Source organism: Lepidochelys kempii, chromosome 21 (genome assembly GCF_965140265.1).
Source record: "Lepidochelys kempii isolate rLepKem1 chromosome 21, rLepKem1.hap2, whole genome shotgun sequence".
Classification (NCBI taxonomy): Eukaryota; Metazoa; Chordata; order Testudines; family Cheloniidae; genus Lepidochelys; species Lepidochelys kempii.
Genome location: NC_133276.1, coordinates 5,263,891 through 5,290,523, shown reverse-complemented (window position 1 = coordinate 5,290,523; position 26,633 = coordinate 5,263,891). Strand labels below are relative to the sequence as shown.

The window sequence follows — 26,633 nt, the reverse complement described above, 5'->3', positions numbered from 1 at the left end:
TTGCTTCAAATGTTAAAACGGAATGTTAAGTACGCTTCCAAATGGCTAAATAGCTTTTTGGGGGGATCTGAGACAACTTTCTTAGTGAAAACTCTCTTTGGTTCACCTTCAGTGGAAACTTTAATTTTCATGTTGACATTCTTTGCTTCAGCAATACCTTGTCCTCCACCTCCTGGTATCACCCAGGGATCCCATAATGGTCAGAGTGGAGAAGAGTTTTCCTTTGGCTCAGCAGTAACTTACAAATGTGACCCGGGCTTGTCTCTTATTGGAGAGGCCTCCATTCATTGTACAACGAAAGATCATTTCAATGGAGAGTGGAGTGGGCCTGCCCCTGAATGCAAAGGTTAGTAGCATCTGTTTTTTATCCCCTTCTTATTCTACGATCACCTTCCAAGAAAAACTCTATTTTGATTGCTGAGGAAATTCAGTTAGTGCTTTGTCCCCCTAAATACGTATCATGAAAACTAGTTACTGTTGGAAAACTAAAGAATGACTGACACTTCATGAATCATTCCTGGAAAGAATTTTTGCCTCTAATACATCCTGTGGTTTTTTGTCTCCCCTCAGTGTTCCAAGCTTGAAGTTAATTCTCAGGTCACAAACAGTTGATAAACTCTTAAACTAAGGTTTTGCTTTTATGCCAGTATCCTTCAACTCAAGTGCTAAAGGGAAGTGGACGGAAAGAGAGAGGCTTACAAGCAGGATTGCTTGGCAAGCCTCTTTTTCAGAACTCTCCGGGAGGGCTCCTTGGCAGTGAAGGCTCAGGCTTCTGTGAGTTCATATCACAGCCATAAAGTTCTTCGGAGGGAGAAATAAAGGTCATTGTACAATCCTCATTTTAGTGACGGCAGTGCTCCTGCACACTGTTGCATTTAGCTAACAATGCATTTATGTACTTGGTATTCAAGCAAGTGCAACAACTTGGTTTTATTCTTTCTGAGTTACCCAGCCTAACAGCTGGGATTGAGGCTTTTTCAGAGGCATTAGGGTAGGTTGGTCATCTTGCTACTTAATAATAACTCCTCCAAAAGCAGGGAAGTTCAGTTCCAGAATGTCATTGTATGTACATCTCTTCTAGTGAGACCCAAATTCCGGATGGCGTCGTACAGCGATGATGTTTAACTCATGCAGTTTAGTGGAGGGTGGGGGAAGGGGCGGGATAGCCATACAGTTGGGTGCTGTCGTGTTTGTAGACTAACATCTTTTTAAAGGAAAAGATCCAGAGTTGTCTAACTTTATTTTGAAATACATTTTGGTACCTGCTGTGGTCAAGTATCAGGGCGTTTTCGTCTTTCCTCTAATTCTCCCACACGCCCCCATCTCCCCACACACACTAAATGCTTCCTGTGCCAAACGTTCTTATGCTGGTACTTTTAATTTTCAGTGGTCAAGTGTCCTGAGCCAGAAGTTAAAAATGGAAGAAAGCAATCTGGGTTTGGACCTGACTATTCATATGGAAACGCCGTAATATTTGCATGTGATTCTGGCTACACTCTGCATGGTAGCAGTTCAGTTAGATGTGAAGCTAACAATTCTTGGGTTCCATCTTTGCCAACTTGTCTACGTAAGTATAAGCAGTTGTGTTGAACCTTTTATATGCTGATGTTTAGCAACGTTAAAATGATGTAAAGTTTGAGTGTCTGTGTCCCCTTTTTGTCATCGGCATAACACATACTACACCTACAGCTCCCCTCCAGGAGGAACAAAAGATACTTCTGGTGAGTTGGAAGAACTTTTGGCTATTTAAAGCTTCCAGTTTTTTAGCATGTAGTTTCTACAAGACTGAAAATGGCAGTGTGAAATTCACGAAGTACATTTCATCTCTAAGTTCTGGAGCAGCCTGCGTGTTGGCATGTGGCTGGGTGGCTGATGTGGAACCACACTTCTGCTAGCCTTCAGCCCCTGGGAGTGCTTTTGCCCGGGAGAAGGCTCATTGGAATGGCTTCTGCCTTGGAGGCTAAACTCTGTCCCGTATCGTGAGATAGCGTTAATACCCAGTGCCTGCTGCTGTAGGATGAGGAATGTCTCCTGTCGTAGTTGGAGGTAGGCTAGGGAAAAGAAAAAGCCACTTTGAACAGGAGGTAAAGGTGCAGCTTCTTTGCTTTACCAGTTTCTGTAAAACAAAGTTTGGGGTATAAGACTCCTAAAGATTATAAAATGAGCCAGATCCCCTGTTACAGCCTTAGGTTTGTGACTGTACAGAAATAGATTAAATTTTTTTTATTAAAGCTAACGTTACAAAGATCTAATGCACACGTTAAGAAGAGTGTCTGTACATCTGGGTATAATGCTTAAATTATCCAAAAGTACAAAATTTGTACCTTAGGACTTTGAAACCATATAGTACATAATCGACAGTATCCGAGATTACGGTTGTTAAATTCAGTGATACGGTTAAGGTATTAGCATCCAATTATGCAGGTACATAACTCATAAAAAGTTATACTAAGAGTATCCTATGGAAAGCAAATATAGCAACGAGTTAATATTGTCCCTTGGTAATTGAGAATTTAGGATCGGTTGGCTGTTAGAAAATACAATACAGTATGTCGGGAAGTATTTCAGTTACTTTCCCCACTTTGCTTCTCATTAGCACTTGTCCTCATGCCTGTCATGCAGTTTCCATGCATCACATGAGAAATATGAAAGTTACCTGTCTCAGAGATAATGCCAGACATGTTTCGTGTACTCTTCTATAGATTGCTCCCTTGGTGGTCTTTGCCTGTATGTCACCTTCTTTCACGTCAGTCTGTGTGGTAGCAACCCTCTCTCTGAGCCTGTGCTGCGTTAGATCATAAAACCTGTGAGGTGGAGCAATGTCTTGTTTTGCACAATGTACTTACCTTACGTTACCATACACGCTCAGGGTGATGTATACATGGTAAATGATGTAAAATTTTAATGTACTATAGTTTTGTATCAAGCCCATTCAATAAACTAGCTTCAAGGCTCTAATGAAAACAAGTACCTCCAAATTGTCCCCAATAAAATCATTTGTGGCTTCTCAAAAACTAGTATTCTGTTACAACAGACTACTGAATATCTTTCATAGTTAACTTTTTCCCTTCCTTGCCTGTCTCTCTTGCTAGGCACTTGTGATTCTCCTCCACGGTTGCATTTTGCTGAGCTGCCTGGGGTCGTGAACAATTCCTATCCTGTTGGGACCAAACTGCAATACTCCTGTCGCCCAGGATACATTTTGAGCTCTGGAAAGTCTCCTTTTGTTACATGTCTTGAAAATTCAAAATGGTCAGTAGACCCTGAGTTTTGTGAAGGTGAGTACCTTTGTTGCTTTTCCATTTCAATTGATGTGCAAGCCATCTTTTATTGGGTAAGTGGTTCACAGTTCAACACTGGTATCCATAAACACTTTCTCAATACATTTTGGACAGTTCTTTGTTATATTAGTGGTTGACTTAAAAAAAAAAAATCAGAATGCTTCCATATCTTTGTAGGCTTCTTTAAGAGCAGCTAAAATGCAAAATTCCAGTAACTTTAGCCTTCTGTGCTGAATACTCTCAAATAGGTTTCAGAGGAGGAATAGGTTTACCACTTTCTTCTTGGTTTTTAGGCCTTGTGCTGAATATCTGCCTTTCTAGAACATCAACATCTTGTGTAGTAGTAGATATAAACTTAAGAATAGTGCAGTTCTTCTCTCCCAGAAACCCCACTGTCCGCATAATTTGCGTGTGACTGACTGGGAGACATTCAGTGCACACCAGTGAAGTTATTGGAATTTGATACTCTACCTATGCGGGTCAGCTTTAAATGGAGGTATAAAATAAAGGACGTCTAAGCTTTCATCTATTTAGTTTCCCTAATGATCTTGGTTCTTACCATGTCACCTCTTTTAACTTTGTTCAAGTGAGTGCCACAGAACACTGGACAGCTACAACTTGGTGCGGTTAAATTCATCGTGTTCATAGTATTTCCTGTTGATAGTATAGGGAACATCACAAATACTGCAATAAAGTGAAACACTTCGGTGTGATAAGTGTCTGTCTTTTCGGAAAAATTGTAGTTGCTCTATCCCTGATAACAAATGATAGAGTTCAGCCCTACGGAATTCACTGTACTAAAAGTAAACCCAGTATTGAATAACGTGTGTTACAAACTTGGTCAAAATACTAATTCATAACAAAGCTTAGAGAATACTTCTCTTGGTTTCATTGCTAAGAGTACAATAAGATTTTTGCAAGTTTTCTCCTCTCAAGACTATAGATGCTATATTCCATGCAGAAGTCCCTAGTAAATGCAGTACTACAGTAACTAGTAAGGATATATACAGTTGGATGCTGATGAACCTTAACTCTGTCGTCTTGTGCATATATTTTAAATTATGATTTAATTTGTCGTAATTTGTCAAATACTGATGGGGATTTCTTGACTAGCCTTAGACTTACCCTCTCTGGGTTGAGAAAATACTTTATATATAGGCCCTGATTCCGCAAAGCACTTAGTGCGTTCTTAAGTCTCAGTGATGTCAGCGGAACTTGTTTTGCTGAATCGATCAGACCTTAGTAAATAGGTCACAATTTTTACATGCCTTGTCTGAATTCAGAGATTTTTTTTTCCCCCAGTACAATAATAAAAAGTGCTGACTTTATCTTTGTTTGGATACAGTATATCTACATTGAATTCCCTATAGATATGGTGACTTTTTGATACAGTTTATTCTTCGTGGGAATAAGTCTACTCCGGGAGAAAGCATCACAAGTAACTCTTGTAGGGACAAAGAAAAGCTCTTCCACTGAGCTTGACTGAGGAACGTGCAGTTTTTAGCTGTCTAAAATCAGGATTCACGTATCAAGAAAATTAAAAACAAATATTTACAAAACGCAAAACAAGCCTGTGAACATTCTGCCACAAAATGGAGGCAAAGAACAGGGTAGGGTTCAAAAAGGGATGAGACACTTAGAACCGGGTCTGGCAAACATGTTGCTTAATGTTGCACATGTGAATAGTCTGCTGCTTCATAGAGTTTAATGCTAGAAGTAATTGTGCCTAGATGTATAATTTTGCACTATACGGTACTAGAATGAATTTTGTTTGAACGGACCCAGGGGATCCAGATTGCTTTGCAGGACTGCTCTGTCCTGCTTTATCACTCCCCCAAACTTTCTGTCAGCTGCAAATTTTGTCAGGAGTGATTTTTGTTTACTTCCAGTCAACTGATTAAAACGTTGAATAGCAGCAGGTCTAGGACCGATCCCTGCAGAATTCTACTAGAAACAGGTTTGTTTGATAATGATTCCCACTGATGTGACTGCTCCTGGAGATGTCAGTTAGTCAGTTCTTGTCTGCAGTGGTGTTGCAGCGGTGTCAATCCCAAGATATTAGCGAGACAAAGTGGGTGAGATAATATCATTTATTGGACCAACTTCTGTTGGTGAGAGAGCTTTCGAGCTTACACACCATTCTTCTTGGTGTCAGAAATGTATTCCAAACCTGAAGACTAGCTCTGTGTAGGGTCGAAAGCTTCTCACCCACAGAAGTTGGTTCAATAAAAGATATTGCCTCACCCTCTTAGCCAATTCTTAGTCCATTTAAGTTGTGCTCTATTGATACAGAAGTGTTAATTTTTTATTTAGAATGTTGTGTGGTACTAAGTCAAACAGCTTACAAAAGTCTAGGCATATTACATCAGTTACGTTTATCAAACATCTTTGTAACTTCAAAGAACGACAGAGGTTTATCAGAGAAACCTGATTTTCCATAAAACCATATTGGTTGGTATTAATTATATTCCTGTTCTTAATTCCTTATGAATTGGGAAAATTTTCCCTCCACTGCACAAGTGGTCAGAACAGATTTGCCCTTGGAATCGATGAATCCCACAATACCTTTAAATTATTATGCCTGTGAGTGAGATCATGTTAACTAGTCTACAGTTACTGAGGTCATGCTGGTTGCCCTTTTTGAATACTGGCACAAGATCAGCGCTCTTCCATTCTTCCTGAATTTCCAGTTACTCTAACTTCTTATAAATCTTAATCAGTGGGTTAGAGATCTCCGTGGCCAACTTTTCAGGACACTTGGGTGCAAGTTATCCCAAGATATTGATTTAACAATGTTTATCCCTAGCAGATGTAGTTTAACTTCCTCCTTAATTACGAATAGACATGGAAGTACTTCATCAAACTCTTGTGATGAGACTACGTTGTCATGCTTCTTTCCAAATACAAAAGGGAAATATTTCCTGAACACTCCTGCCTTTCTTGTATCATAATTGTTTTACCCATCTCCATTTAGTAACAGGTTTGTACCTTTACTACGCGTGGTATACTCGGTGTATCATCCAGACTAATGAGAATCTGTCACCGCTGTCCCCTAACCTGGGGGTGCCCTTTACAAAGCTTTGGTGCTGTAGCCTCCAGTCTGGACTGCTCACAAACAGCCTCCGGTGTGCAAGTCACTCCCAGCTAGGTCTCGGCCAGCCACACCTTTGTTCTTGCAGTATAAGCAAAGCTGGTGAGGTGACCCCAACAAATTCCTAGTATTTCCCCGCCCTGCCCCCCCTTTCCAGAAATGTATGTCTTGTATTGCCCAGCCCTCTCCCGGACAATACAAATTCATCTCGAGTCTCTCCTTCTTTCTTGTTACCCAAATAGAGTTTCATAAACACTTCAATTTAAACACACTGGATTAGATCAAACAAGTTTATTAACTACAAAGATTTTAAGGGACTGCAGGTCATGAGGCATGAGTCGGAAAGGTGACAAGAGAGGTCAAGATAAAGCACAAGTGGTGCTCAAGTTAAAAAATGCTGTTAAATTCGAAATGAAGTTTTTCTTACCATATGCTCTCAGCAGTCTTGCTGACCAAACTTCTTAAGTGAGGACCCCTTCTTCAGCTCAGTTGGTGCTTCCTTTGTCTCTTCTAGTGCAGTGAGTGGATGGCTGGAGTGAGAGGGAGGAGGGGGAGCCTGGGAGTTTTTGTTGCTCCTTTTTTATAGTGTCAGTCCCACCCCTGGGAAAACATTCCCAGCTGACAAAAAGTCTATCGGGAAAAGATTTTCCCTGCTGCTTTTCCTCTCTTTTTGGAGGTTTTTTTCTTCCTGCTTGATGACTGCTTGTTGCTTAAATGCAAATTAAGCAGAGCACACATTCCTTTGAGACAGTCCTGTTTGCCAGCTTGTGCTGTAGGTTTTTTAATATGAGTTAACATTATACAGGGAAATCTTCTAACTTCAGAGACAATGTTACCATGCACTTTATCAGGGCAGTATTGACCAGTAAACTCTATGTTTTCAGGTTTCAGAGTAGCAGCCGTATTAGTCTATATTCACAAAAAGAAAAGGAATACTTGAGGCACCTTAGAGACGAACAAATTTGAGCATAAATTGGTTAGTCTCTAAGGTGCCACAAGTACTCCTTTTCTTTTTATACATTTTCAGATGATGCCTCACAAGGCATGCTCGGTACATAGATTATTACAGCAGTCTCTAGGGTGTGGACATGGGTACATTCTCTTACAGAAGGATTTCTTTTGTCCCTAACGATCTTCACAATCTTCTCCTTATTGTCTGTAACCATGCCACTTGTGAGACTCTCACTGATGTCTTTAGTGCCCCATATAAATTTTTACATTTCGTAACTTACGCCTTCTATCCTTTTTTTTTTTTTTTCTTCTGTGTCTTATGTTGCTTTTTATTTGTAATTGCTGCCAGTTGAGGTGAGTGGGTCTACCCACATGAATATGGTTCTGCATATGAGTTTTCGGGATCTGGGCGTTCACGTTGACAGTATGAATATTTGCGCTTATACTAAACCTGCAAGGGGATCTGAAATCTCTTGTTTCAGGATATAAGGCAACCACTATCTGTGTGGGATTAGGAAGCATCATCCCGCTTCCACTTCTCCTCACTTCCCATGGGCATGTAACAAAATTATCCATAATGTGGGTTTTAAGCTTTCCTCCTTAGCCTTTGGTGCTGCCTGCTGTCGTAGAGGACAGATACTGGACTCCAAGACCATTGGCTTTGATCTGCCATGGTATTTGCTGTGTTAGAGGGTGCAAGTTAGGATATCCCCTTTTTCCTATTAAGGTAATCTGAGGTAACACTATTATTCGTCTTGTTCTCTTCTAGGAAGACGATGTAAACCACTCGAACTCGAAAATGGCAGGGGTGATGTAACGGATCTCCGGTTTGGTGCAAGAGCAGACTTCTCCTGTGATGAAGGGTGAGTGGCAAATTGCTTCTTTGGACTAATTAATAGAAGCTAGACTGGTGTAAAACTGCTGTTGAAGTCTGGCAAAATGAGACAAGCAAGCCTGCTTAACTTCAAGAACATAAGTGAGTGGTGTGCTATAAATCTGTATCCATGGGCTGGGGCCCTTGTTAAGAATTACATCTGCGATTTTCAAAGGAGTTGAAGGAAGATAGCCACCCAGCTATGGTTGTCATTCAGTGGGAGATGGGCATCTAACTCGCTCAGGTGCTTTTGAAGATGGCAGCCTAGAGCCCTCAGGAGATCCTCCAGCAGGGGTTGGGTTATGATATTGAGAGTCCCACCTCAGGGGTCATGTGGCACTTACTGACCCGTGCCATCTCTCCCTTGTTACAGGGGTTTCTGTGAGGGTGCGGGAGCTAGTGGCAGAATATTGCCCATAAAATGCAGCACCAGATAGAGGCAGACCTCTTCCTGCTCTACAATAGCATATATTTGTCTGTCTCTCCCTTAGAGATGTCGGTATTCCCCAGGATAGCATCAAGTGCAGTTGTTGCTTTTGTCCATATGGGTTATGTTGCCAGGCCTTGGGGAATCAAAAATAGCTTGTGACTTCCTTGTGCTGAGCAGGTGTGTTTTGGATTTTTGAGGTCTCAGAGTTGAAGGCCAGAAGGGACCTCCCGATTCTCCAGTCTGACCTCCTGTATATCACAGTCCACTAACACTTCCCAGAGACCCACATACTAAACTCAACCAAAATGTAGTCTAAAATACTACAGCCCACAGGAGCTTAGACCATTATGTGCCATGGTCAGAGAACAGGAGGGCCTGAGGTGCACAAATTCCTCGGGTCCCTGTCATGGCAGGGAAATGTGGAAGTGAGATATATATTGAGATAATCCTGGCAATTGACTTGCACTCACATACTCCAGAGGAAGGCAAGAAAACCCCCAATGTCACTGCCAATGTGACCGGGGGGGAAATTTCTTAACAACCCCACATACTAGAGCTTGAGCATATAAGTCAAGCACTGAGGTGAGAGTGGTTGATGCCACCTCAGAGTCCTGGCCTTCCCCATCCAGTGTCCCATTTTCAGCCATGGCTATCCCTGATGGTTCAAAGGAAGGAGATAAAAGGAACCAACTCAGAATACGTTTGGTGTGGAATCCCTTCCTGACTGCTGCAGGTGCCTGGCTGAAATCGTGACGCGTGAGCCTTAGGAATGTAACACACACACTGGAAAAAAACCCTAGGGTTGCTGAGCCCTGCCATCACAAGCAACCCCATCATATAATTGCACGCATAAACCTGTCTGGCTCTCTCTCAAACTAAGTTAGTTGCCCCCACAACTACTATTGGATGACTGTTCCTGTACCTTACCTTTCCTATGGTTAGAAACCCTCTAATTTCCAGCCTGAAGTTGTTCATGGGCAGTTTTTACCCATTGTTCTTGTGGTAGCATTGTACTTAATTGAAATAGCTTGTGATACAGCATGGCCAGAGGGTAGTAGGAGAGTGTTAGAAGGGAGCCTTATTCCCTGTAGAAGGAAGAAAGTTCGCTATAGATTAATTAGAATGCCTGAAGCCAGTCACCTGATAAACCAGCCCCCCCCCCCCCCCCCCCCCCGCCCAGCTTCAATCAGACAAGGAAAGGAGTTGAAGCAGAGTGGATGGATGTTGGAGCAGAGAGCAGTTTGGAGGGAAGCAGAGGAGAGTTTGGTGAAGTGCTGTGGTGGGCTAAGAAGACCAAGACCCTAGGTAAAGGGACACCTGGTTTGTGCAGAGGGAGGGCAGGAAGCCCCACAAGCTGAAGGGCAGGAGAGGGAAGTAGCTCAGAAGAAGAAACCACTAGTTTTAGTGGTTTACTGCTTTCCGTAGGGCCCCTGGGCTGGGACCTGGAGTAGAGGGCGGGTCCAGGTCCCTCCCTCTCCACTCCACTCCTCCTCTAGGACACTCGTGGGGCAGTTAATACCCCAGTTCAGGGGCGAGAAAGGGTGCCCTGAACCCTCCCGAAGAAGAGAGAGCGCGAGACCCATCAAAGTAGTGCCGGCAATTTGCCACAAGCTCTTCGCCCTCCCTGCTAGTTGAATGGATTGCGTTGCGGGGGCACACAAATGACAGGAATGCAGGTGTTGTGTCGAGTTTTGTTTTTCTGTATCACAACTTTAGGTGGCTTGTCCAAGCAGCAGAGATTGGACTCCCAAGGGATATTTGGGGTGGTGGGAGATGTCCAGGCCCAGTCTGAATTAGATGTATCTGAGCATGGGCAGGTAACTCCCTGGGGCAAGGCAGGCTCTCCTGCTGCACAGAGGTGGGAGTTAAATCCCTTGGTTTATCCTGTAGATTGGTCCATATCCTGCCTTCTGGATGAAATAGGTTTGATCCACAGAAATTTCCAAGCTCTTGTTGCAGGACTTGGTGACTTTCTGTACAGTAGCCTATAGGGGCCTCATGCTTTGGAATTATGCAGGCCTATGAGGTCTGTGGGTTTAAAGACCACTGGTTAGATCTTGGACAGTTACGATGCTTGAATTTTGAATATGGAACAGGGAGATGGCAAGTGGGTGACCGCTCAGGGCAGCTGTCTTGTCTCCCATTACTGCTGTCGGCAGGTTGTCTTTGGGTGTAATTCTATTTTACAAACTAGCAGCTGTTTGGGCCCATCTGTGCACACGCGTGCTCTCTCACTGTTCCCTGCCGTCACAGGAGATTGATTTCTTCAAGATCTTTCACTTCAGTTTAATCGAATGCTAAGTGTATTCTGTAGTGAAGACCAAGTGTAAGCTTTGTCAGTATGTTGCAACTTTGTGTGCTGGGTTTAGCTGGACCTTCAGCTCAATGGACTTGGAAATGCAGTGCTTTTGGCTAAGCCCTCAAGGGTTAACACATTGTTATTAATGTAGCCTCACACTCTACAAGGCAGCACAAATGGAGGGAGGAGACACAGCATGGCAGAGAGAGACAGTCTCTCAAACACACACGCACGCGCGTGAGAGAGAGACACACGTGCGCATTGCCCCTTTAAGTGTGCTGACCCCCAGTTTAAGTACATTACCTTTTTAAGTAGATCAGCAAGTTGACAGCAGTTGCTGGCAGCAAGCTCCCTCTGTCCTGAGCCCTGTCGTGTTCTCCCGCACCTCTCTGAGGAGAAGGGGTACAGCGGGAGGAGGACACCCTGACATTAGCACCCTTTTTCCCCCTCGCACAGCAAGCAGGAGGCTCCCGGGAGTAACTCCAAGGCAGAGGACAGGAGCAGCACAGGGCAGTGGGGGGAGGGATGGCTGAACTGCCTGACAATTGATAGCCTGCTGGGCGGCTGCCACACAGGGAACTTACGGAAGCTGATGGGGCGGGGCGGCTGCCGGTCTACCCTGGTTCTAAGCGCCCACCAGCTAGCTCCAACGGGCTGCTCTTTCTGCAAGCAGTGGACAAAGCAGGCGGCTGGCAAACAACCTTCTAAGGGAGCGTTGAGCAACTTTAAACAAGCATGTTCCCTAATTGATCAGCAACGAAACAATGTTAACTGGGACGATGTTAAGTGAGGCGTTACTGTAGCTGTACCGATGTAGATGTGTACTGTAGACCTGGCCTTCGTGTTCCTTGGCCCTGTGGTGTTAGATGTATCCCTTTTTCAATGGTTTGTCTCCACCTACTGGCAGAAAGAAACCATGTTCCATCTTTCTGGATGCGGAACTAGTTCTTTGCTTCCATGAGTCACAAACTCGAACCTTTTTTCTTTAGGTACAGATTAATTGGACAGACTTTTGCCCAGTGTGTGATTGTGGGAAATGGAGTTGATTGGGATACGGAGGTTCCACTTTGCCAAGGTAAAGCAATTTAATGGTTTTAAGAACAGTTCACGTCTGGAGATGATGCAGCATAGCTGGCGCTTCAGAGGAGTCTCTGTTCTTCCTTTGGCATTTAATCCAAATGACAGTTTTGTTGTGGGGAGGAATGAAATCGTACTGTGCTTCGCCATGGTGTTCAGATGACTCCTACAGAATCTTTTTTTTTTTTTTTTTTGGTACCTTTTAGATTATTCATATGCTGGCACTGTTTTAATATGCACAATCCAACAGGCCTCATGGCTCCTCTTCACTATTGTATCTGTGTAATCCTCCTGGTCACTATGTAAAAGGCATGATAATGACTTCAAGAAGTTTTGATGCTTCCCAAATGTGACTATCCACTTAAAATCTGAGGCTCTTTTGGAGTGAATCACAATTAATTTGATCTCTTGAATGCTTTCTGGGCTTGGTCTATCAATGATGCTGCTGATGTCCAGTCTAGAATCAGCTGCTGCTAAAAGAACTGTTCTAGCTTAGTTTTCTTCTGGTGGAACAATACTACATCTCGAGATGCCGGGCGAGAGGTTCTGGCTCCTTGAGGCTAATGTTGGGAAGGAGCGCGCTCTGCTAAGGTCATCTTCCAGAGCTGGTGTTTTATGGAGCATCCTCCTTGAGCAATGGACGTACTGGGTTGCGTCAAGCCTAAAAGCAGACAAACCTTCAGAATCTGAAAGAGATATTGCTTCAAATATTAAAATGGAATGTTAAGTACGCTTCCAAATGGCTAAATAGCTTTTTGGGGGGATCTGAGACAACTTTCTTAGTGAAAACTCTCTTTGGTTCACCTTCAGTGGAAACTTTAATTTTCATGTTGACATTCTTTGCTTCAGCAATACCTTGTCGTCCACCTCCTGATATCACCCAGGGATCCCATAATGGTCAGAGTGGAGAAGAGTTTTCCTTTGGCTCAGCAGTAACTTACAAATGTGACCCGGGCTTGTCTCTTATTGGAGAGGCCTCCATTCATTGTACAACGAAAGATCATTTCAATGGAGAGTGGAGTGGGCCTGCCCCTGAATGCAAAGGTTAGTAGCGTCTGTTTTTTATCCCCTTCTTATTCTACGATCACCTTCCAAGAAAAACTCTATTTTGATTGCTAAGTAAACCCATAAACCTGAGGAAATTCAGTTAGTGCTTTGTCCCCCTAAATACGTATCATGAAAACTAGTTACTGCTGAAAAACTAAAGAATGACTGAAACTTCATGAATCATTCCTGGAAACAATTTTTGCCTCTAATACATCCTGTGTTTTTTGTCTCCCCTCAGTGTTCCAAGATTGAAGTTAATTCTCAGGTCACAAACAGTTGATTTTTAGGTGGAGAGAAACTCTTAAACTAAGGTTTTGCTTTTATGCCAGTACCCTTCAACTCAAGTGCTAATGGGGAGTGGGCGGAGAGAGATAGGGGCTTACAAGCAGGATTGTTTGGCAAGCCTCTTTTTCAGAACTCTCCGGGAGGGCTCCTTGGCAGTGAAGGCTCAGGCTTCTGTGAGTTCATATCACAGCCATAAAGTTCTTCGGAGGGAGAAATAAAGGTCATTGTACAATCCTCATTTTAGTGACGGCAGTGCTCCTGCACACTGTTGCATTTAGCTAACAATGCATTTATGTACTTGGTATTCAAGCAAGTGCAACAACTTGGTTTTATTCTTTCTGAGTTACCCAGCCTAACAGCTGGGATTGAGGCTTTTTCAGAGGCATTAGGGCAGGTTGGTCATCTTGCTACTTAATATTAACTCCCCCAAAAGCAGGGAAGTTCAGTTCCAGAATGTCATTGTATGTACATCTCTTCTAGTGTGACCCAAATTCCGGATGGCTTCGTACAACAATGATGTTTAACTCATGCAGTTTAGTGGAGGGTGGGGGAAGGGGCGGGATAGCCATACAGTTGGGTGCTGTCGTGTTTGTAGACTAACATCTTTTTAAAGGAAAAGATCCAGAGTTGTCTAACTTTATTTTGAAATACATTTTGGTACCTGCTGCTGTTTAGGGAGCTTATTGCTTTTGAGTAGCCATGTTAGAATGATGTAAAGTTTGAGTATCTGTGTCCCATTTATGTCATAGGCATAACACACACACAAATTTTATCAAAGCTAATGTTAAAATAAAATGAAATATATATAGGTTGGTGTCATAAATATAAAGGGAAGGGTAAACCCCTTTGAAATCCCTCCTGGCCAGGGGAAAGCTCCTCTCACCTGTAAAGGGTTAAGAAGCTAAAGGTAAGCTCGCTGGCACCTGACCAAAATGACCAATGAGGAGACAAGAGGGAGGAGGGAGAGAAACAAAGGGTCTGTGTGTCTGTCTATATGCTGGTTTCTGCCGGGGATAGACCAGGAATGGAGTCTTAGAACTTTTAGTAAGTAATCTAGCTAGGTACGTGTTAGATTATGATTTCTTTAAATGGCTGAGAAAAGAACTGTGCTGAATAGAATAACTATTTCTGTCTGTGTATCTTTCTTTTTTTTTTTTTTTTTGTAACTTAAGGTTTTGCCTAGAGGGGTTCTCTATGTTTTTGAATCTAATTACCCTGTAGGTATCTACCATCCTGATTTTAGAGGGGGGATTTCTTTATTTCTATTTACTACTATTTTTATTAAAAGTCTTCTTGTAAGAAAGCTGAATGCTTTTTCATTGTTCTCAGATCCAAGGGTTTGGGTCTGTGGTCACCTATGCAAATTGGTGAGGCTTTTTATCCAACATTTCCCAGAAAAAGGGGGGTGCAAGTGTTGGGAGGATAGTTCATTGTTCTTAAGATCCAAGGGTCTGGGTCTGTAGTCACCTAGGCAAATTGGTGAGGCTTTTTACCAAACCTTGTCCAGGAAGTGGGGTGTAAGGCTTTGGGAAGTATTTTGGGGGGAAAGACTCCTCTAAACAGCTCTTCCCCAGTAACCAGTATTAGTTTGGTGGTGGTAGCGGCCTATCCAAGGACAAAGGGTGGAATATTTTGTACCTTGGGGAAGTTTTGACCTAAGCTGGTAAAGATAAGCTCAGGAGGTTTTTCATGCAGGTCCCCACATCTGTACCCTAGAGTTCAGAGTTGGGGAGGAACCTTGACAGTTGGTAAAAGAGTGTCTGTACATAGAATCATGGAACTGGAAGGGACCTCGAGAGGTCATCTAGTCCAGTCACCTGTACTTAAGGTAGGACTAAGGATTATCTAGACCATCCCAGACAGATGTTTGTCCAACCTGCTCTTAAAAATCCCCAATGAAGGAGATTTCACAACCTCCTAGGCAATGTATTCCAGTGCTTAATCACCGTGACAGGAAGTTTTTCCTAATATCCAACCTAAACCACCTTTGCTGCAATTTAGGCCCGTTGCTTCCTGTCCTATCATCAGAGGTGAAGAAGAAGATTTCTCCCTCCACCTTGTAACAACCTTTTATGAGCTTGAAAACTGTTATGTCTCCTGTCAGTCTTCTCTTCTCCAGACTAAACAAACCCCATTTTTTCAATCTTCCCCCTTAGGTCATGTTTTCTAGACCTTTAATAATTTTGTTTGCTCTCTCCAGTTTGTCCACATCTTTCCTGAAATGTGGCGCCCAGAACTGGACACGCTATTCCAGTTGAGGCCTAATCAGTGCGGAGTAGAGCGGAAGAATTGCTTCTCGTGTCTTGCTTACAACACTCCTACTAATACATCCAAGAATGATGTTTGCTTGTTTTGCAACAGTGTTACGCTGTTGACTCATATTTAGCTTGTGATCATCTGGGTATAGTGCTTAGCTTGTTTACAAATATAAAGTTTAGTTTTTAAAAGTCATATGATACATAGAGCACATAATCAGCAATAACCCCAATTTAGGTGAATCAATTTAACAATACAGTTTAGATATCCGAATACTCAGGTACATCACTCTTGAAAAGTTGTACAGAGATTTGGTCGTGGAAAACAAAATCTATCAATGAGTGGAGATTGTCCCTCAGTAATTGAGAATTAGGTCGGTTGTCCATTTAGAAAATACGATCCATGAGGAAAGTATTTGTTACTTTCCTGACTGCGCTTCTCAGCGGCACTCCAGCTCATCCCTCCTGGTATTGCCGATGTCCAGTGATGTGTTCTATGTAGATGTTCCTCGACCACCTGATGGCGTCGGACACCATGAGTTGCCACATCAGCCGAGTGTAGCGTTAACCGAATCCATATGATCTCCGCACTCGCTCCTTACTGGGGTCCCATGCGCCAAGGACTCTGACGATCAGTGCGTTTGTCTGGACCTGGTAACCCTTTGTTCTCAAGGTTTCGGCCAGAGGGGCATATTTCTCTACCTTTCAAGCTCTGGCATTGTAGAAGGCCAGGATCCTGTTCTTGAAAGCCATTGTGATGTCCACCATGATCTTCTTCCGGTCCTTGCTGGTGATGACAATGTCTGGTTGCAGTTGGCTGTTGGTTCCGGGGATGGCGGAGTTTACGGCAACCTTCCCCACTGGTGGCGGGATGGCTCTGGCCAGGCGACCTTGGATGGCATTGTGTTGCAGCTGCCAAGCTCTTGAATGGGGCTTGCAGCTACACAGGACGTGGGGTAGTGTCTCGTTGGCGTAGCCGCACTTCCCGCATCGCTTGTCCCTAATCCCATGGTGTGGACAGCTCCGTTCAGTGGGACGCAGTTGAGCTGGGCCCTGTGGCTGCACTTCCAGTTGGCAAATTGGGTGAAGCTGCTCCCAGGGAGGAAGTGGTTGCTGGGTCCCACTTGCACGTCACCTCAAATGCCTTGCCCTGGTCCGGCTTCCGTTTCAGGTTTTCCACGTAGTGGCGCAGGTGGCATCCTTCAGGGTCCTCTCCAGCATGGTTCTAGCTCTCGGAGTGATGATAGTGTGATCTGTATTCTTCAGCTGTGGCACCAGGCCTCCCAGCTCCTGGCATTCCTCGCATCACATCCAGTGGCAGCCGATATGTTTCTCCAGTCGTCGCGTAGCGTTGCGGGCATGAGTCCAGAGTAAGACTCATAGACTTTAAGGTCAGAAGGGACCATTATGATCGTCTAGTCTGACCTCCTGCACAAAGCAGGCCACAGAATCTTATCTACCCATTGCTGTAACAAACCCCTAACCTATGTCTGAGCTATTGAAGTCCTCAACTCATGGTTTCAAGACTTCAAGGTGCAGAGAATCCTCCAGCAAGTGACCCATGCCCCACATGGCAGGAAAAGGTGAAAAAACCCCCAAAGCCTCTGCCAATCTGCCCTGGAGGAAAATTCCTTCCTGACCCCAGATATGGCGATCAGCTAAACCCTGAGCATGTGGGCAAGACTCACCAGCCAGACACCCAGGAAAGACTTCTCTGTAGTAACTCAGATCCCACAGTATCCTAGAGGAGGAACCTGCAAGAAACTCTGCCGAGGAGCCAGAGGGGGAAAATAACCTGGGCATCTACAAGACTCTCATCCCTGGCTCAACAGTCTTGAGAGGATCAACTGGGTCCAACAGGAAGAGGGGGATGGAGCGGAGTACAGGCCTGAGACTGGTCTGGGAAGGAGCAGTTAAAAAGCTTGGTTAGAGAAGTTAGGGTGGAAGGAAGAGGACAAACCAGGCTGGAGGGGGTGAAGGATGGTGTTGGAGAGAAGAAACATGAGGCAGGGGTGTGTTGGGAGAACTTACAAACGAAGGGAGGTAAGGGAACAGTTTGGAGGCATAGGTGGGATGAGACGATAGCTTTTGAGAATTGGGGAGACCATGTACTAAGCGAGGGAATAGACGCTTACAAGCTCCTAGGGGGTGTGGCACTCCAGGCATGTTGACTTGGCCAAAGATGGATCATCTTGAAAACTGTACTGTAATACTAATTATTTTGTGTAGGCGTAGATGGCTTCTGGTTCAAAGAATTAGTTCTTGGCATGGCTGTACGAGTAATGTGTCCACATGCATGTGGACACTTGTCACTGTGCAAACTCAACAGAAATCCTAAGGAAAATGAAATGGGTAAAATAGCTTGTCTGTGTTGCCTAGTTGAATAGTGTGCTAGCAGGTAGTGCTTGATCCTTCGACCAGGGAGAGAGAAAAGGAGCAGTCTTGGGACTCAGTTTTAGCATGTTTTGTTGCAAACTAACTTTGTAAAATCGCTCTCTAGTTGTCTTGTCGCCTTTGAGGTCTTTCCCTGCATGGCGTGGCTTTGTTCAGCGTATTCAGATAAGTGGGTTGCTTCTGTATCGTCTTGTAAATCTCCTCTTTTTTTTTTTTTTTTTTTTGCGGAACCTACTCTGAACATAACCCCAAATGGCCCTAAAGAAAGCCCAGGTCAACCTGATGACGATAAAGGGAGCGAAAAAACCACTGTGCTCAGATACCTAGAATCCTCAAGGTGGATGGTGGAGGCGTTGGTTTACACATTGAACTGGAACATTCTGCACACTTACTTCAATTTGCGCTTCATAATATATAACAAAGTACAGTTGTGCTCACCTGAATGCCCCTTATGCCCAGGTGTGAATTATAAGACTGAGGCTGGAATTAAATTCCTATACCTAGGTAGTAGTCTTGTCTCCCACCCAGAACTACCTCTTCCTTCATTCCTTTTTCCCCCACTCGTCTGTATGATAATACCCACCTGCTGATGGCCACTCACTCAATATATCTCTCTAAAATGCCAGCTGTATGAACCTGTCAGTCTGAATTCTGCACAATAATGGCACAGGCAGCTACAGGCTTAACTGGTAGTCAAGTGTCAATGATGAGAATTCAGAAATTCTCAGTGATGAATACAGATCCGATGAGATGTCTACTCAGTTCACTTTTTGTTCTGTAAGTACCGGTTAGGCGTGAGTTGACTGATCCTCTGGTAATGACAGCAGGAGTATCAAAATGAAAAATACCACTCTTCTCCTGTTTCTGCTCTGCTCCCAAATAAGTACAGGTTGGCAAAGAACCTGATGTCACTAATCCTGTGGTTACGTGTAGAGGCCTGTTTTGTGGTAGCTGATCCAAACACCACACCTCTAGTGACTTTTGCTATAGGTAAAAATTTGGCTGACCAGTGCAGAATTTGTGTGCGGTGTTTTGTTGTAGCCATGTCGGTGCCAGGATATTAGAGAGACAAGGTGGGTGAGGTAATATCTTTCATTGGACCAACTTCTGTTGGTGAGGAGAGTCAAGCTTTCAAGCTTCCTCAGAGCTGTTCTTCAGGTCAGTGCAGAATTTGGCAGCTGAGATCCTGAAAGTGTCTGGAGGGGAGGGCCCTCTGGTCTCAGAAGGATGCATAAGAATTCCGCAAATGAGAGCGTTCATTCATAATAGAGGAAATCTTTATAGAGGTTTTGCCCTGTCAATTCTCAGGTCTGTCGTCATGTCTCTATTACAATGTACAAGTAATAGGCAGCTTTTCCAGGTATCCTTTCTTCTTTCAATATTGGATTATCTAGGGGTCAGATCCTGGTTTCCAGTATGCCTTATAAATTCTGTAATTTGCATGATGGTATTAATTTGAGTCTATTTGTTTAATTTAGCGTGTGGTTTAAGGTACTAAATGTTGCACCAATAGGAATCAATGGATTCCTATAGTTAGCTGGCATTCATGTAATGTGTCACTTCAGCTCACCTTGCACTTTTTTTCTTTCTAGGGCTGAACACTGGTACCGTGATTGCTATTGGTAAGTAATTTAAAATTTTAAAAAATAATTCAATGCATAGACTTTACATGGTAAGATACGGTAATAGCATAAAGTATTTATGTTCCACTTCATTTCAAGCAATTTTTTCCCCGCTGCTTCACTACGTGAGGCATCTACTCCGGGTGAGAGAGTTTTTCTGTTACTGTATTATGTTCTGTCGAGTGGTGCCATGTAAAAGCTCATGAGGCAGATGCTTGACTTATTAATGTTCTTTTAACATAGGATGTTTAATGTAGGACTTTTGTGTGTAATACTAGAAAGAGTTGCCCTTAAATATCCATCTTACCCTCAGCCCATCTCCTCGGCAGCCTGAGGGTGTGGGCAGGGGAACACGGCAGAGGCTCACTGCATGTAGTCACTTTTGCACAACTTAGTAAATTCAGCCGTTAGATTAAATTTTCAGTATATTACTTTAAAATAGGTTTCTCAGCTTCTACAAATCACTCCCTTTACACAACCAAGGACAATGAAAGCTCCATTTTTAAACTGTAGATCCATGTAAAAAGGAAAAATCGGGGCGCGTTCAGCTTGGCCAGTGGGAGGGAAGGGGGTGGGGATGAATGGTGGTTTGAAACGTAGTGTGTGTGTCTACGCTGGAGCTGTAACTTTGAGCTCGGGTGTAGACATATCTGCGTTAGCGCTGATTGAGCTGGAGTGCTGAAAACACAAGCGTGGCTGCAGTGGCACTGTACTTGGATGGCTGTCTTTCCCCTCGTGCCGCCACAGCTATGCTTCTGTTTTCAGCATGCTAGCACGGAGCTATGTCTGCCTGAGTTGGAGACTACATCTCCAGCTCCAGCATGGACACGGCCTTAGTGTTTCTGTCCCAATCCCCCAACCCAAAGTGTCTTCTCTCTTTTGATTTTCTTCTCCCATTAACAAAATAGGAATACTTGAGTTACCCTCAAACTAGGTGTGCGACCCGGAGCCTTTTCCCTTGGACCCCAAGAGATTCAAGCCCAGAATGTCTTCAGAAATGCCTGCAACACTTTCAGGCTTGTAAAATGTGAATGTGGCAAACTAAAAACGTAATCCTATTGATCTGCTGTTCAAGTTCTGCTCGCTACAGCGTTCACAGTGAAGATTTTGTCTTGCTGCTAATTAATACTGTGTAAAAGCTTTTAAAAATGGCTTTAAAATGAAAAACTACCATTTAAAATCAAGTTCCCTTGGGCGCCATGGTTTCTGAAGTGCCTTTTGATTTGCACCAAGATCTAGTTTCAGTCTAAATTTCTTTGTGTTTAGCCCTGACTTTGCAAGAGACATCTTAGATGCTGTGAAGCCTGCTTTTTACTGTTTTACAATTTTTAGAAATGGAAGTATTGCTTGTTACCTGTGTAGGCAGAGACTCAACTCTACCCATCCACATCATACACATTCTTAGCTTACAGGATATTTCAACAAAGCACCTGCCTAATATCTTTTGTAGGGTAAATGAGAATTCTGATGCTGAGGCTTATTTTGTCCTTAATCTGTAAGCAAAGGCCAATGATCATAAGCCTTTAACAACACATGGTGTCCCATGTCGTGTCTAAGCTAATGAGATGTGCAGCATCCTACAACTGTTAACTTAGAACTGTCTCCAGCTACACAGGTAACTGACTTGAGAGATCCTTTCTGCTTGCTATCACTTTTATCACTGTTGGAGGAAAAGATACTCGCATTTAAAATGGGCTATTACTGCCAGAGTAAAAGAAATCCAGTATCAAGAAGACTTGCAAGTAACATGTTGCTATGTAGTCTCTCTGACTATGAAAAATAAGGTCTTGCTAGGATTTAACTGGGAACAGTTTTGAAAGAGAACTATCCTAAATGAGGTAACTCGTTGTCCTATAAATTTTAACCAGAGTTGTCTATTAAATAGGAAAAGACACACATATTAGAGAAGAAAACTGTCTATTGTTTTTGTGTTAACTTAATCCCAGAGACCGTTTGCTGTCTGAAAATGTAAAGCCATAGGTTTTTCCAATGGTTTAACTTCAGTTTTTAGGAAACAATTTTAAGCGCTTTATACCTGTCTTTAATAAAATTGCATATTGACCAATCATTTGCCAAAACTATTAATAACTCTTTTCAATGTTTTCTAGGAGAGCAATATGCTTAAATAAATCTGAGACTTCATTCCGTAACGGGGTTCTAGCACGTACACTAATTATAAATGAACCCTATATACCCAATCATGTGAACCTGAGGCTTGACAGACCTGTTTGCTGCAATCCCCTGGGGATGTTTGATTGGCAGAAATATGAATATTAATATTGATAAGAGACATGAGTTAAAACTGTGCCTCCTTTCCAAGGGGCACAGCTGGGTATCTTGCATATAGGTTTTTACCTTGTGTGGGATTTCTTTCACAATTGAGTTTTAATAGAAAATTGTACATAAAATTTTAGGAAAGAGTTTTGGATTTGAACATTCTCTTAGAGTTTGCAACACACTGCAATGCTTCATTGTGCTCGTGCTTAGAAAGTAAAAAGAAAAAAAAATCCCTATGTGCATTGAAAGAAATGCAAAAGTAAATAGCATTGACTAGTTTTTTTTTAAAAAATCTTTCTTTTTTTTAATGATATGGAAATAACGTATAAGGATTTTTTAAACCGCTTAACCTCACGAATATAGAATTATAGAAGGGGGTGTGTGGCTGGGGGGAGTCTGTCGAATCATCCTGTCCCTGCAAAGGCAGGATTGTTCTCTACAGTACTTTTCTCTACCATTTTAGTCCATGCTAGTTTTAAAAGTTCCAGGTAATAGGGCTTTCACTACTTCCCCCTGCCCTTCCCCCCCACCCTCCCAAAAAAATCCATTGCCGTCAAAAATTTTCCTCATATTCAGCATCCGTTTTCTTCGGAGTTCTAATGATACAAAAAGCCTCCTTTTAAGGAAGCAAAAGCAACTTTGATTTTTACTCTTGAATTCTGGAGTCATATTTTATGGAATTAGTTTCTCTCCTTTCCTGCTGTTGAGCCCATATGATGCAAAACAGCGCTTCAGTGATCTACAGGAATGTGGAAAAAAACCTTGCTTGGGTCCAGAAAGGTGTTTTAATAGAAAATATTTACTTCAGTGTGAAAAGATGGTGCGGTTCTGATGAACCGTTATCTGCAAAAACATAATAGAACTATGCAACATATCAAATTGAGACTATAAATTACTTTCTTAGGTTACCTTTGTTCTGTGGCCTGAACAGATATGTTGAATGTGACACTTATGTGAATATCGGCTAAATTCTCCATTTCTATGGAACCATTCTGTCAACCACAGCAGTTATGAATGCATTGTGTACCTTATGTCCTTGTGATGTAACTTGTCATTAACAGCTCTGTCTTAACACATATAAACGTTACTTCAGTATATTACCATTTTGATGATATAAGAACAAATATTTTCTCCAGAAGAATATTAATGCTACAAAGCCCATGTTGGACTTTCATTTCTGGTGTAAGGTTGCAATTCTATCCTTAAATCCGAGACTTCATTCAGTAGAGGAGTAGCAGCATACAGACTTTACATTTCAACTTTTAGCTGATACAATTTTGTGTGCGGAGCTCGCCAGCAGGCAGGAGATGTTAAACAGATCTCTGCTGAAGAAGAGCTCAGGTGGTGTGGGTGTGTTTCATAGTGGGTTCACTGTGAAACCGTGGGCCCTGACAGTGTACAAAAGTACTGTTGACTCTTCAGTAGTACTCTACGTGGTATTCTTGGGGTGTACAGTTGAATGAGATTCTTGTACAATGTGAGTGGTCAGTGGAAGAAACAAATATGTCCTAAAAGAGTGTTATGTTATAGATGACCCCCTTGCCTTTCCAGTGCTCTAAACAGCTGAGCGTTACGGGGAGGGAGCATAGATAGTCCAGTTCTCCTGTATTTAGGATATGTAATAACTAGCTTACCACTGTTTGCCAACTTTGATTACAGATTAATCCTCCTCATGAATTTTTTTCTACCTCTCTTCTGTTTTGGACATGGCCTCTGAGAAGAAACAGCATGAACTGTGCTTTAATTGGAAATGAATTTATAATTGTGTTAATGTAACTCTAAAATTAACTAAACAAATCTTTCAGACAGAATATAAAATGAAAACTCTCATTATCCTAAACATGGGGAGTGAAATCAAGATAGTATGCATTTTTACTTTGGTTATAACTTTCTTTCTTTTGGTTTTTCAGGAAAGATGCGTGTCATTCTTGCCGTGCTGATTACTAACTTGTTCATCAGACAGTGAATGGGATATTGGAAGAAAATGGAAAAATTGAAGCAATCGTCATATGCTTGTACTAAACTTTTCTCGTGATCCCAGATTCCTCTCATTACAGTTGTGTTCAGGGTTGTGGATTTTGCTGTTGCGAGCGAGAGCCTGTTGAGATTTCTATTTGGAGGTTTCTATTTTGAAGTATGTATTATCCCTTTTAAAGTACAGATTTCATGATGCCAAAGATACTCCTTGAACTGCTGTCGGCTTTTGTTTAATTCAAATTTATCCTCAGTTTCAAAACCAAATCTCCAGAATAATCAGTGTTCCTTTTGCTCTCATGTCCAGGAAACTCCAAAAACAACAATAACAGACAGCCCCAAACTACTCTTACCCCAAGGCTTGTATTTAGTGTGTCCTCAGTGTAGCATCCCAGGGTGAAGTGCATGGACGTGTGCAAGACTCAGTGTGGATTCTGAACACCTATCAAATTTTTTAAACCCGTATTGAGAGGCAAAATAAATTACCTCTGTTTCCTTATGAACGCTTTCTGATAAGTAAGCAGTAAAATGGTTATACTTGTGATCAGATTCTTCTGATTCCGTGCCTAAAGGAAATGTCTTTATTTTTCTATTTCAGTAGTTGAAAATAAGTTTTTGGTAGCATTTAAAGCAAGCTTGTTACGTTCAGGAAATAATTCTCTGCTGTGAGAAGGTGTTCATAGCCAAATGCTGTTTGTCACTGTCACTGAAAACATAAATTATTTGTAGTTATGCAAGTTGTACAGAATTTTACTTGGCAATCTGCAAATTTATTAAATGAAAAAACTGGAATTTCTGTGTTGTACTCAAGTCTTTTTTTTTCTCTGAATAAAAGTCTGTACAAAGACTATAGCATCCTGACTCTCTCGATAGCGATGTAAAAATGTGGTTGACATCTACCCCTCGACTGTGATCTGGACACTAAGTGCTTTCAAGAGCAGATGAAACTAGTACTTGTTTTTGCACCCCACCCCCCCAAGAAATCCATGATTTCCTAGGGCATGGGTCTTTCTAGCAAGGGGTAGCACTTTGTCAGCCTTGTAACAATGCACTGCCAGGAAACTACAAGGTACTATCCAAACTGAATAAGAGTGTGATAGTATTACCCACACACTTCCTGGGTGTGGTGTTGTGTCCCATCTAGTGGCACAGAGACGGCTTAGCCCTGGTCTACACTAGGACTTTAGGTCGAATTTAGCAGCGTTAAATCGATGTAAACCTGCACCCGTCCACACAATGAAGCCCTTTATTTTGACTTAAAGGGCTCTTAAAATCGATTTCCTTACTCCACCCCTGACAAGTGGATTAGCGCTTAAATCGACGTTGCCGGCTCGAATTTGGGGTACTGTGGACACAATTCGATGGTATTGGCCTCCGGGAGCTATCCCAGAGTGCTCCATTATGACCGCTCTGGACAGCACTCTCAACTCAGATGCACTGGCCAGATAGACGGGAAAAGAACCGCGAACTTTTGAATCTCATTTCCTGTTTGGCCAGCGTGGCAAGCTGCAGGTGACCATGCAGAGCTCATCAGCACAGGTGACCATGATGGAGTCCCAGAATCGCAAAAGAGCTCCAGCATGGACCGAACGGGAGGTACGGGATCTGATCGCTGTTTGGGGAGAGGAATCCGTGCTATCAGAACTCCGTTCCAGTTTTCGAAATGCCAAAACCTTTGTGAAAATCTCCCAGGGCATGAAGGACAGAGGCCATAACAGGGACCCGAAGCAGTGCCGCGTGAAACTGAAGGAGCTGAGGCAAGCCTACCAGAAAACCAGAGAGGCGAACAGCCGCTCTGGGTCAGAGCCCCAAACATGCTGCTTCTATGATGAGCTGCATGCCATTTTAGGGGGTTCAGCCACCACTACCCCAGCCGTGTTGTTTGACTCCTTCAATGGAGATGGAGGCAATACGGAAGCAGGTTTTGGGGATGAAGAAGATGATGAGGAGGAGGAGGTTGTAGATAGCTCACAGCAAGCAAGCGGAGAAACAGGTTTTCCCGACAGCCAGGAACTGTTTCTCACCCTAGACCTGGAGCCAGTACACCCCGAACCCACCCAAGGCTGCCTCCTGGACCCAGCAGGCGGAGAAGGGACCTCTGGTGAGTGTACCTTTTAAAATACTTTTCATGGTTTAAAAGCAAGCATGTGAAAGGATTACTTTGCCCTGGCATTTGCGGTTCTCCTAGATGTAGTCCTAAAGCCTTTGCAAAAGGTTTCTGGGGAGGGCAGCCTTATTGCGTCCTTCATGGTAGGACACTTTACCACTCCAGGCCAGTAACACGTACTCGGGAAACACTGTAGAACACAGCATTGCAGTGTATGTTTGCTGGCATTCAAACAACATCCGTTCTTTATCTCTCTGTGTTATCCTCAGTAGAGTGAGATATAATTCATGGTCACCTGGTTGAAATAGAGTGCTTTTCTTCAGGAGACACTCAGAGGAGCCCATTCCTGCTGGGCTGTTTGCCTGTGGCTAAACAGAAATGTTCCCCGCTGTTAGCCACAGGGAGGGGGGAAGGTTGAGGGGGTAGTCACGCGGTGGGAGGAGGCAAAATGCGACCTTGTAACGAAAGCACATGTGCTATGTATGTAATGTTAACAGCAAGGTTTACCCTGAAAGACTGTAGCCACTGTTTTATAAAATGTGTCTTTTTAAATAACCTGTCCCTTTTTTTTTTTCTCCACCAGCTGCATGTGTTTCAATGATCACAGGATCTTCTCCTTCCCAGAGGCTAGTGAAGCTTAGAAAGAAAAAAAAACGCACTCGCGATGAA

The 26,633-nt window shown here is 43.0% G+C and overlaps 1 protein-coding gene across 3 annotated transcripts in view; it reads left to right on the top strand.

Moving 5' to 3' along the window:
* LOC140901504 (complement component receptor 1-like protein) overlaps positions 1 to 24,649 on the top strand; it is a 33,482-nt gene extending 8,833 nt beyond the window's left edge. The window contains exons 5-13 of one of the 3 annotated variants that reach the window (XR_012155864.1): positions 152 to 346; positions 1,388 to 1,567; positions 3,093 to 3,278; positions 8,093 to 8,186; positions 11,916 to 12,001; positions 12,853 to 13,047; positions 19,577 to 19,606; positions 21,214 to 21,444; positions 23,794 to 24,649. Coding sequence is in view for 1 of the 3 variants with exons in the window: in XM_073320454.1 (XP_073176555.1) it covers positions 152 to 346; positions 1,388 to 1,567; positions 3,093 to 3,278; positions 8,093 to 8,186; positions 11,916 to 12,001; positions 12,853 to 13,047; positions 19,577 to 19,606; positions 23,794 to 23,849 (1,022 nt within the window). In the remaining 2 variants the exon portion in view is untranslated. Of the gene's footprint in view, positions 1 to 151; positions 347 to 1,387; positions 1,568 to 3,092; positions 3,279 to 8,092; positions 8,187 to 11,915; positions 12,002 to 12,852; positions 13,048 to 19,576; positions 19,607 to 20,514; positions 20,623 to 21,213; positions 21,445 to 23,793 lie in introns of all 3 variants that reach the window. The other 2 variants (XR_012155865.1, XM_073320454.1) reach the window with 2 other exon arrangements.
* Positions 24,650 to 26,633: the final 1,984 nt, after the last annotated feature.